General features: G+C 35.0%; 1 protein-coding gene across 1 annotated transcript; it reads left to right on the top strand.

Annotated features, from left to right (window-relative positions):
* The first annotated feature begins 4 nt into the window (after positions 1-4).
* On the top strand, positions 5-12,774 carry LOC124358341 (cathepsin O-like). Its single transcript, XM_046810642.1, has 4 exons — positions 5-9; positions 1,952-1,993; positions 10,357-10,625; positions 12,116-12,774. Exons 1-4 carry the CDS (start codon positions 5-7, stop codon positions 12,151-12,153), a joined length of 354 nt encoding a protein of 117 aa, XP_046666598.1. The 3' UTR covers positions 12,154-12,774.
* The last annotated feature ends 217 nt before the right edge of the window (positions 12,775-12,991 follow it).

Raw genomic sequence — 12,991 nt, 5'->3', positions numbered from 1 at the left:
AGAAATGGGGTGGGGGGGGGGGGGGGTGGGGGGGGGGGGGGGTGGGGGGGGGGGGGGGTGGGGGGGGGGGGGGGTGGGGGGGGGGGGGGGTGGGGGGGGGGGGGGAATCAGTTCCAACAAAAAATACTAATATTTTTAGTTCAATTTTTTTATTTTATACAAAAAAGTAAATTTAAACATTTATGAACAATGAAAAGAGATAAAAAAATTTTTTATACTAATGTTATAGCAAGACACTAACTTTCTATATTCATGAGAAGTTTAACCCTTCGTACGCTGAAAGCAATTTGTATAAAATTGCTCTAATGCTCAATAAAAAAAAAAATAATAATTTTTAATTTTTTTAAAAGTTATAAATTTTTTAGGTTTATTGGTCTTGCAACTGCTGAAAACACATGATAGTTTTTGTATTGCTTTTATTTTTATTTACATATGAGTACATCATATACATGTAAATATACACGCAATATATAAAGTCCAATAAACATTTCTGAAAGTAGCAAATGTTAGCACAACAGTAATTCATATTATTTATACAACATTAGTAGATAATGAAGGGAACAAATCCATGACAAATATAAAATATATAAAAAACACAAAATGGTACAAAAATAAAAAAGGCACACTAATATTGGACTTGTGTGTGGTAAATCTCAAAACACTCATCTGGGTGGAGGGGCAGGCTTGGCCTCACATGTTTTTACATAGATGTATAGTTTATCACATTATCAATATGATAACCTCGCATAATAGACAGCTAAAGCAATATAGCAGGTTATAAACAATAAACAACAGTACATAGCGGCCGCCGGCAGCTGACTGTCACACGCGAGTATTTCCGCTTAGAGCGTACAGCTTGCTCACTGGCGATGGCGCGGACTGACAAAGCAAACAAAAGCTTCCGTTGTGATTGGTCCCAGCTGTTTTGATGAGTCATGCTTCACATTGCGTAATATTAGATCACCAAATATTCACTCTCAAGCGTTCTGGCGGCAATTTGTAGAAACTAACGTAAATATATTGCGTTGTCAGGGGATTCCGCGATCTATTCCGCTTAGAACGTTTCGAGTTAGATTTACTCGGCGGAATATTCCGCTTACAGCGTACGAAGGGTTAAACAATATATCTCAGGCCTAAGTGCATAAAACAACAGTTTGTTTGCAGAGTGTGCACTAAAGCTTTCTGGCCCCCAAGAGCCGACGTTTTTCGTTATTCTTAGCAGTGGAAACAGTCAAAGCCAAACAAGTGATTCGAGCAATTTTGAAAGCAATCAAACGATCGGTTCGATTTGTTTGAATTCAGTGCATTTTCCTAAACTCTGAATTGCTGTTGCCAGCTGTTATTTTGTCTGTTACAGCTGGCAACACCACGACCAGAACCCAAGCATGAATTGATATGTCTTGTACTATAGAAGATGTCTTAAGGGACATCTGTACTGGTGACCATCTTGATTTTAACCCAATAAGACCCATGTTAAATCTCAAAAACATTTCCATGCCCTTTTACCGTAGAATTATAAGAGATGTATCATTTTAAATAATATATAATTAGTACATATTCAAACGCTATTTGATGTTCACAAAAAATTTTGAACTTTTTTGTATATTAATAACATCTTTTAAAATTTTAGATATCTTTCATAATTCTACAACCAAAAAAAGGGTGTTTGAAGTTTAGCATTGTTTCTTGTGAGGTAAAACCAAGTTAATATTGCTATAGGTTTAATCAGCTCTTCAATTAACTAATTATATAATACTCAGAACAAATATAGTATATAGGAAAATACTATATGGTGCTCCTTTTCTACAAAAAGTGTAAAACTAAATAAATAAATGTGTGAGTTATTGAAAGCGAACGTTTTTAGCTTGTTTTTATACTTTTTTTGAAAATCAATATTGATATTTAAACATAGTTTCATTAATCTTATATAAATTGATTTGACATGTTTCAGGACTATTGGAGTACAGGTTGCCTCCAACTATACTTGTGACTAGTGAGTATTATTCTGAAGTTGTATATATTTATTACAGTTTTTCTGCTACTGTTTTACAATGTTCATAGATGTGTTCAGTTACAGTTATAATTGTAACTTTGCATTGGTGCAAATATAAATAAGATGATAGTCTGATATAGAAAAGGTTTTCAGTGTGTTTTCATCTTTCCATTTATTATTTGTGGTTTATGGACATAGAAGTGCTACTAGAGTTAACCGTATTCTTTATTCAAATTTTTACTATTTGGATTATTTAAAAGGAGGGTAATGGAATAATTAGGGATGTTTTCCATCCTGTTACAAAAAAAATAAGAAATGTTTTTGATAATTTATATTTGCTCTTTTTAGGTAGACTTCATAGAAATCTGTCTACTGCAGTCATACTTGTGACAGAATTTTCAGGAAACGTTTTGCATATTTGCTGATTATATCCCCAGATCACAAAACTACCATAATTTAAAAACTTATGTACGATAGTAGGCTAAAAAGTAGTGCACACATGCTTGTAGGATGTTAATGAAAAGAAATAGCGAGATCGGGTAAAAAGTAAAGTAAAGTACAATTCTTAAGCTTCACAAACATTAATTTATTTTTCAACATAGTCACCATTAAGACCAACAAATTTCTCCAAATGTGTAACAAGTTTATTTATTGCGTCACTGACAAATTCTTCAGATTTTTCTTGAACTCAGGATGCAATAGCTACTTTCACTGCATCGTCTGAAGTGTAATGAGTACCCTTGAGATCTCTCTTGAGTAGATGGGAAAAAATCGCAGGGGGCTAGATCGGGGGAATAGGGAGGGTGTGGAATTGGTTCAAACTTCAGCATTCTCATTGCCTCTTCAGTTGTGCACAAAGTGTGTAGACAAGCGTTGTCATTTTGCAAAATTATTGGCTCGAGGCTGCCTCTAACTCGACAAACTCAACGTCGGATGTGTTTTAGAGTCTCTGTGTATTGAGACAAATTTACCGTTGCGCCTTGTTCCAGATAATCAGTCACATAAACTCAACGAGCATCCCAAAACCACAGTCAAAAGGATTTTGTTTGCGGATGGTTCTGTTTTGAACTCTTTCATCGCAGGAGAAACCAATTGTCGATATTCAGTGCTTTGTCTTTTCTCTTTTTGGATCATAATGTTGCACCCATGACTGGTTCCCCATCACAATAGAAAAAGTGATATATTCACTTCAAAAGAAAGTCAATATTCAAAAGAAAGTCGTCTCCTTCGTCATGTTAGTGCTGCAAAAGTTGCTGACAGTATTCCTTTGACGCTGTTTATTCTCATCTGTTAAAACGGCATGACACTCATCGTCCATTGATTTTCCAGTATCCTAATTGTTTGAATAATGAAACCAACATGTTCCTTAGATATTCCAATATGGTTTGCGATATCCTGGTATATGCGATAACATGGTTGGTTCTCCAATTAACTATTTGTCTGAATGACTTTCCCGCACACGTGATGATCTTTTGGACAACTCGAAATGTTCAAACTAAATAGTCCAACGTGTATGAGGAACCTTGTCATGTTGCTTCGTACTCCATATGGCTATTAACTAACAAAACACGTGAATTGAACCACGGCCTTTTCATGTGTTTATTTCCTACATAGTTGTGTTCTCGTGATAGGGTGATTCTATTCTTGAATTATCGTAAAGGCAAACATGAAATATTTAAGAGCCAGTAAATCAATAACTTTAATTGTATTCTAGGGACAACTATGGAAGATACTGTCCTGTATTTGTGTCTACTTATTCTACAGATTGTGTATTAACCGCACTTCTGCAGCAACTTCAGTAGCTTTCTAATGCATTCTTCATGTCTTGGTCAGCAGTTGGATATATTCGGAGCCATGATAAATTCGCAGGTCTGAAACAAGGGCTGCCAGTGACTATGAGAATCTTGAAAAGTGTGGATTATTTATGAATTTCTGGCTCTGGTAATACATGGGTGGATTATGCGTGAATTTTTGTAGTGTCCCAGGCATTTTTCTTAGGGATGGATCGATTTGTATACTCGATACCAGGGCTCTTTTCACTCGATTCCGATAACAGAAGTGCTTAAAATACTCTTGAAAAATCACAATTTCACTAAATTATATATAGTGATGTGTTTAATCTGACCTCGAATCCAAATCAATCTATTCAAGGACAACGGCTGATTGGCAATACGCAAATAACCGATTTTCTGTTTACTGTATGAATGAGCTCTATGTGGTAAGATGTCACATGTTAAAATCTCTTACAATTGTGATCAGCTTGTTTACAAATATATTTATTCTGCTATTTTCTCGTTGCCATCATGGTTTCCCATCAGAGGAATTAAAAAATATTTGGTAACGCTCAGCAAAATCCGATGGACTTACAGCACTATAATTGAACTTGTGTTTTCTATATAGAAACGAAGGGTTATGCAAAATTTCTAGTCTATATGTTAGTTTGTTAGCAAGAAATCATGAAGACAGACAGGGAAAACTTAAATTTTTCCAGGCCCTAGAGTGTTAGCTAAGTTAATCAATCAATCAATAAAATGTTTCAAAGTTTTGCCTTTTGCATTTCTGAAAATTCTCATATTATGATTGTTTAACAACATAGGTCAATAATAAATTTGTTTGCTTAGAAAGAACAGTTTTAAAGAACTTTCAGGATTTTTGAACTTAGAGGTTTTTGGGGGTAACACTGGTGTGAAAAGTTGTTATGTTTGTAGTGCTTGTATAAGTTACAGTTTTCAAACGTTTTTTTATTGAATTATCTGTCATAAATCTTACCTTTAATTAATCAGAGAAGTATATCTTACCGAATGAATAGATAGGCTTCAATTTATTCTTGCATACGAAATTATAAATTAAGTTTTTTGAGTACTCAACTGTGACATATGCAAAAACCGCATGGTTTGAAACACAACTTTTAAACTCTGAATCCAAGTATTGAAGGCTCAAAACTGCATTGTTATTCACTAAACATTTTTGTTCTGCAGAAAAACTTCTCAATAGTAAATTTTAAAGTTATAAACGGGACTGACTCTGAATACTGATTGTTCATGCTCATTTTGATCACTTGATTGACTGGAGCAGTTTCCTGTTGAGGACTGTCAACCCCACCACTCACCATCAAGCCATTGACAAATAATCTTATTGCTGTCTGCTGGCAGGTTACCAGCTGTTATCAACTACTGTCAACAAATTGTTTGTTTATTTCGTCTGCACTACACATTGCAAAATAGTCTTTCAATTCAATATAACTGAGAAATACAATATGATAGATACAATAATATAATCTGTGTACAATATAAATGTTGTATCTAAAGCACATACAATATATACATCACTAATAAACCACTTAACTATAATTATTGGTATTTTACTGGTACCAGGAAACTGAAAGAAGATTTTAGAATTAAAAAATGCTGAGTGATATCAAGTTTAATGCTTCATCAGAGGAAGTTTGAACTCTTTGATTTCTTGGCTAAAAAACTGTATTCTCAATTTTAGCACTATAACAGTAGATCAGTAGTGTTTAATTTTATTTTTGAACTCACATAAAAAATGTCTACGGTCAAAACTGACAACCCCAAACATCCTTGTGGTGCTTTGCGGTGTTGGAGTAAAGTATTCTGCCATCAAATGCACTGGTCCATGTAATTTCTGGTACCATGGAGGCTGTGTTGATATCACAGACAAGCAACTTGGGAAGTTGGGTAAATATGAGATCAACACCTGGACCTGCAGAAATTGCTCTGACACCCCAAAATTACCTACATGTGACAGCCAAGGCAGTACTAACCAGTCACTGGGTCTTAACCCTTCAACGCGTTATTTTTTTTTCATGGTCATACCCCCTCCTGCGTTGATTTTTCTGGCGGTTTTTTTAGAGATTTTGTGTTTTATAAATAATATAAGCAAATTACCCAAGTTTATAATTATTTTGTTTGTTATTATGTTGTTAGTGTTTAGAAATTAGCCAAATTAAACAAAATTAACCTACTTTAGGTTAGTTTATTAACTTTACAATGATTCAAAAACCAGGTAAGCCTAGGCCTAAATTTAGGTATGCATCACCTCCTCCTCTTTCAACAACATTGAACTCATTTTGTACTACAATGTTTTCACCTAGCCTATTTTCAATATCATCATCACTATTTTGTCCTAAGTCTAATACTTCAAACTCAGCTTGAGCAAAGTCATTGTCATATCCATCGTCGAAATCTTCATCTGATTCAAGGTTCAAAAGTCTGTCAATTTTACTGTCTCTTTCCACTAGGTGTCCTTCAAGATTACTCATTTTCGATTGATTTTAAAATATTTTTACAAAACCGATAACAGTTTTAAAAATAAATTCCCTAAAATATGCAAAAATATTTCCCTAAAAGCTAGCTAACCTACAAAACATTCCCGACTCATGTTTGTAAAACACAACAAATGTTCCTGTCAAAACGGGATTTCCTTCTTCAAAACCATATAGTTAGCTTGTAAAACTAATACTAAGCATAACTAATAATAATAACTAAACAAAGGAACATAAAACACACAAAAAATATGTCAGTAGAACATAACCATCACACTAACAATGACTGTAAACAACAACAAACGTAAGCCGACAAACGATCGGGTGCACGGCAATGACGTCGTCTTGAATGCAGCTGATTTCTCAGATATTTTTTCTAAAGATCGATTTTTCGAGATATCGACTCAATTAATCGAAAGTTTGAATCTTCTACTTTCGATTGGTATACATTTTTAATTGAAAACATTCGATAGTTGTCTGTTACAGCTACAAAAATAACCGACTACTCCATGACGTACTCAGTACGGCAAAACGCGATCTCAAGTGAAAGTGTCATGACGTACCTAGTACGGCAAAACGCGTTGAAGGGTTAACATCTGTGGGAAAATATTCACCAGACTAGTGGTATTGATACAAACGAGCTACTGAACTTATCCACTGGTAGCTCGCTTAACCTTGAAAACTTCAATTCCAAATCCATTGACTTACCAAAAATATCCTCAGGGAATCCTGACTTGACCGTCAATGAAATAGAAAACAAGATCCTTAACTCAAAATGTCTGGTATGAACAGGATATGGAAACATCACTGACACTAGCAGCTGAAGTGGGAAATGCTTTGTTAGTAGAAAATACACAACTAAGGGAACAAATTCACAATCTGACCCTTCATAACGCAAATTTGACCCAACAAATCTCAGAAATTACAGACAAAAATGAACATAAACAGCATGATCCACTATGCACATGCTGAAGAACTTGAAAAAGAAAATTATACTATTTTGGCAAGAAACAATAGTCTTACTGACACAATAAGGGAGTTAGAATGTCAGTTGGAAAAGGAAGTGCAATTACGTAGAGACCTCACTACAGCCTTTGAGGAAGCCGATAAAGAAAAAGAAGAAACTATTTACCAACTTGAAAAACACTATAAAAACTTTAAAACTTGAGAAAAAACAGCTCAGACAAAGCAAAAGCATGTGGTGGTGTTGAACTTGCAAGATCCTGCAGGGAAATGGGAATCCAGACAAGCCCAACTGACCATGATTTTTACCCACCTCTTTCCTTTTGTCAGAGCTGACTACAATTAAAAATAAACAAAATCAAATGGAACTTGCCATTGAGGTGCTGAATAAGCAAAGGCATGATTGCATCACAAAATATGTTAAATCATCTGAAACTCTAGGTCACAAAAATGCCTACAATCAGGAAATTTCAAAAACAGCAGCTTCTACACTGAACGGCATGCACAAAAACAGCGATCTGGGTGAAGTGCTTGTGGATGATATTTTCCCTAAAGCCAAGCATAAGCTGAATGAACAAAGTTATCCTATGACACCAAAAATATTAGTTTCTACTGGTACTCAAACAAAAAACAAACCAGAGAATCAACAAGAATTACTTTATATCCCAACTGATAGTAATACAACCAACAAAAAATTGCTGTTAAAAAACCATACAGCAAAGAAAACGTATAGTAATCCAAGGCCAAAATCTAAAGAGAATAGTTCCTATAAAAAACAACATTACAGTGCTTCTCTTCTTGTAAAGAAACATTCAGATCAAACCAATAGCTTGGCAAGAATCGAAACCTGACAACTTGAAGAATGAATTTCTAAGGGCTCAGTCACAATACATACTCACGGGATTGTTAGAACATAAGCAAGAAGCTGCTCTTAAAAAGAAAGACTACGATATCAAGTTGAAGGCCTTAAGGCGACATGCAACAGCTGAACAAATTGCCCTCTCTGAAAACAAATCTAAAGCTGTATGGACGGACAGTAATAAACAGAGAAAGAAAATCCAAAAACTTCATCCGGTCTCCATAAACTTATAGGCCCAACAGGAGAAGTGATTACTGATCCTCAGAAGGATGGCAGATTTGATGAATATCACTTTTTATAAAGCTGGCTGATAAAGCACTTGCAGCTAATCCCCAATCAAATTCAAGTTGTAGCAACTAGTAGTTCCAACACTCCAGACCTCTACCTACAACCTACTACAGTTAGGGAAAGTAAAACATATTATAATGTCCTTAAAAAGCAAGACATCTGCAGGAATAGACGACATATCCTCCAAACTTCTCAAGGCCTGCTGTAATGAGCTTGCACAGCCACTGACTCTTCTCATAAATTTTGTCACTTAAGGAGGGTAAATTCCCATAAAATTAGCCAAAGTAATACCTTTTGTTCAAGGAAGGCAACTCTGCTGAAATTTGTAATTATCACCCAATATCTATAATATCAACATTGTCCAAAGTTTTTGAAAAAAATTGTACTGTGCCGCCTCTTGGAACATTTGAAATACTACGATCTACTAACAGCACAGCAACATGGCTTTATAAAGGGCAGATCTACAACAACAGCAATAGTAAGTCTAGTAGAATGTATTATTGACAAGCTTGAAGCTGGAGACACCACCACTTCAATTCTACTAGACTTCAGTAAGGCATTTCGACTGCCTCGACCATCACCAATTATTAATGAAGATGGCACATTTTGGGATGAGAGGAATTACGGCTAGTTGGTTTCGAAGCTACTTAGAAGGCAGACAACAGATGGTTGAGCTGAAACACGTGGATAAGGGGTGTACAAGATTAGTGAGATCAAAGCCCTTAACAGTCACAAGAGGGGTTACCACAGGGGTCCGTTCTTGGCCCTGTACTGTTTATATTCTTTTCACCAGTGACCTCCCTGGATTTCTGGAACAATATTCAACTACCATCATGTATGCTGATGATACGGTGCTCCTACTAAGTGACAAAATGCCTTAGAGGTTTCATCACACATTGCCATGGAGATGGCAATTCAATACTGCCACAATAACAATCTGGTGGTAAATGAGGCTAAATCGAAACAACTAGTTATGGGTAGAAGGAAACACGAAGTAGGGCTATTACCCAATATTGTTCCTGTGGATGTAGCCAAGTACCTAGGAGTGGTTATTGACAATGACCTCAGTTGGACTCAGCACATAGACAACCTATGTAAAAAACTAAGTACTGGACTGTATGTGGTGAAAAGAATAAAAGAAAGTAGTGACAAGAAAACAGCAACTGTTGCATATTATGCAGTGTTCGACTCCCATCTCCGATATGGTCTTTGTTTATGGGGAAATTCTAGTTTATGGAAATTTACAAAGGACCTCTTGTTTTTACAAAAGAGGTGCCTGCGAATTTTGGCTGGAATGCAACCAAGAGAGAGCTATCGAACAGCTTTTGTCGAGTATGGTATCCTTACCGTAGTAGCACTCTACATTCTTCAAGTGATAATGTATGCAATAGACAAAAACTTGACAAGAGGCAGTAATCTCCACAGTCACAACACTCGTCACGCTGCAAACTTCAATTTGCCAGCTCACAGGCTAGCATTGTTTGAAGAAAAACCTTCCTACATGGGAGCAAAGTTATTCAACATGCTGCCTGATAACATTAAATCTCAAGAAGGAAGACTGAACTTTAAGAAGGAACTAAAAAGATGGCTGCTGAGTCATCCCTTCTACACCATTGAAGAATTTCTGAGCTGGAGAACTCAATGGACTACATAAACCATTATGAAAATCTAATTATTTTGTATTGACGCTAATGTAATTCTCTAAGAATGTACAAATAAAGAATATTGTCTATTGTCTATTTAGCGTTCAAAATTCTTGTTTGTTATATAAGCTGATTTGATGAATATGCATCAAAGAGGTTTCCCTTACAGTGGAGGTTACAACAGTCTACTACTACCACTGTGTGTTACTGGTAAGAAGACACTGTAAAACATCTGTAACTACTTCCAAATGTTGTCTGTAAAATATGAACTGAAACACAAACAAGATGTAATGATTTATCTGAGACATTCATTGTTGTGCTCTAGCCTAGTGGGAGACGAGGATACATTGCTGTCACTTCTAGCGTATCATGGACCAGTGGCGGTGGCAGTAAATGCTCTCAGTTGGCAATACTACCTGGGTGGGGTGATTCAGTTTCACTGTGATGGCAGTCCACAGAATCTCAACCATGCAGTGCAGATCATCGGCTACGATCTGACAGCCCCCATACCTCACTACATTGTACGCAACTCATGGGGCACGACCTACGGTGACAATGGCTATTTGTACCTGGCTGTCGGCTCCAACATTTGTGGTTAGTATGACGTACTGGTCATTCATTTGTAGCAGGTTGATGAAAGGTGTATGAGTACAAAATAAGAAGAGATTTAGAAAAATAACTTGCCATACTAACGTAGATCTGACAACACACCACTTCAGGGCTTCCATCTGATTTTTTATTTTTTATTATAATGATTGTCAATATAGATGTTCCAACTAGGATCAATGAAGTGTAAATCTGAAGCACCCAATAAATTGCGAGTGATGATGTGTCACTACTTTTAGGTTGTTAATTAATCTTCCCATGGTAAATTAATGGAGTAACGTATGGAACATAATCAAACATAATGCATAAAAGACTACTAAAAAATTAACATGTACAAAGCTGCTTTTGTAGTAGTATTTTTTAAAATATTTATTTACAAATAAGTACAAATTATTAAGAAACAGTATCTAGTATTTCATTGGAAGAATTTTGTTGATTTTTGTACGGCACTTAGGTATATGATACTATTATTTTATATACACCAACTTTGGATGTTTCTTTAGTGGATTTAAAATATATCCGACAATAAGGTCTAGGGGTTTACAAAGTTCCAATGCTAATTTTATGACAGTATTTTTGTTTACATAACACCAGATAATTATTAAAACATGTGTTGCTCGGGCAGTTATTCTCAATCCACTAACCAACGTAATATCAGCTGATTGATTTTGAATATGTATTATTAAATTTACTTTACTTTTTCACAGTAGTACAAAGCTCAATGTTTATGTTAGTTTTATATTTCATCGGTTGGATAGTAAAATCCATCGACTGCCAGTTGTTCGGCCCGAGAGCATCTGCGGTCTAGTCGTCATTTTTGCATTAGTAGATTGAAAATCCAGAAGTATTTTAAGCAGTTCCCCTGTTGTCAGTTTAAAAATTATTTCTATTTGAATTTTAACTCTGGTATGATAGGTTAAACAACTCCAGATTTTGCCACTTTCTGATTTTATACTGCAATCATGTTTTTTTCAGACTAGTTTCAGTAAGTTGTTAAAAAAAAATGTGTCCTCAAATCACATATCAATAAACAGTTTGTCAACCTCTCCAATTAGAGATGGAGGAATTTAGCTGCGTGCATGGAACTCAAAACACCACCCTTTCAACAAATAAACACTGTCTGTCTTGCGGGTTGCGTTTACGTGCTATTCAAATGATCTTCCTCTTCTGGGTCATTCTCACTGCTGTCTGTATCCGAACCATCTTCAACTGATATAATGAAGGATTTTATAATATTGTGTATGTACCCCCTCTCCATACGGTTTCACAATTACTACCTCCCTTCCTTGCCTATGTACAGCCAATCCCCAATTATCTAGAATAATAAGGATACATCAACCATAGGTGACCCAAGGTTATTTGAAATTACATAAAAGTACACCTCAAGCCATTATTGAAATCCAATGATTTAAATTAACTAATAAACAGGGTTATTAGAAATGTCAGTAAAATACTACATTACCATTTTTTGTGTGCAGGTCTTGCTACTGAAGTCACAGGCCTAGATGTTGTCTAGGTGCCAGTCAAACTCAACAGATCTCCCAGCCATGCTAGTACAGTCTTCTCACATGACAACTATATACTAGTTAGATATTATACAGTCATGAATTTACAAATAAGTGACCTTAACATTAATTGTATGTGCCTTCGATTGTAGATCACAAAGAAGTAGGAATATGATTGTCATTGTTGGGTTGTGATATTCAGTCAACATTGAGGTCTGTCACTTTCATGTGAAGAAAAGCTGTGTAAGTTGTGTTGTTATCTATTTCAGATTTATAATTTTTCATATAGCATTATCAAATGTAAAGTAGAAGTGAGTTCGAGCTCAAAAAACGTGACAAGTTTATATGGCTTTTTTTAATTGTTTTAATGTTGTTTTAAGTAGTATATTAAGTTTATTCCAAATGTTTATTATATTTACTCTGATTACTTTCTCAAGTAACTGGATGTTTTTTCTAAAAGCTTTAAATGTTAAATGTTATATTTTTTCTGCATCATTCATAAATTGAGGAAAAGATATTTTAGTTCTTTGTTTTAATATTTATAATTGATTGCATTTCATTTTTAAATAAGCTATACCAACTTGTAACTACATGAATTATTATAATGCTTTTGCAACCGATATTCATATAAAAACTTGTTTCTCCATGACAATATTACCAGCAATTTTCAATCTTTAAATTGTGAGAATTCTCACGATCTCATATTAAAATAAAGTATTGGTATGTTATTTTTTAAATATATTTTTGTTTAAGTGATATTAATTATTAGTCAAATTTTATAAGCTTGACCCATTTATTTATCTAACAATAATTACAATTTATTGTTTATTCTATTGTCAAATAATTTTA

This window comes from Homalodisca vitripennis, chromosome 3 (assembly GCF_021130785.1).
Source record: "Homalodisca vitripennis isolate AUS2020 chromosome 3, UT_GWSS_2.1, whole genome shotgun sequence".
Taxonomy (NCBI): domain Eukaryota; kingdom Metazoa; phylum Arthropoda; class Insecta; order Hemiptera; family Cicadellidae; genus Homalodisca; species Homalodisca vitripennis.
This window is presented reverse-complemented; position numbering and strand designations above follow the sequence as displayed.

Coding starts and splice junctions, on each gene's coding strand:
- LOC124358341 (XM_046810642.1), top strand. Junction 1,994..10,356: donor TCCAACTATACTTGTGACTA/GTGAGTATTATT, acceptor GTTGTGCTCTAG/CCTAGTGGGAGACGAGGATA. Junction 10,626..12,115: donor TGTCGGCTCCAACATTTGTG/GTTAGTATGACG, acceptor TTTTGTGTGCAG/GTCTTGCTACTGAAGTCACA.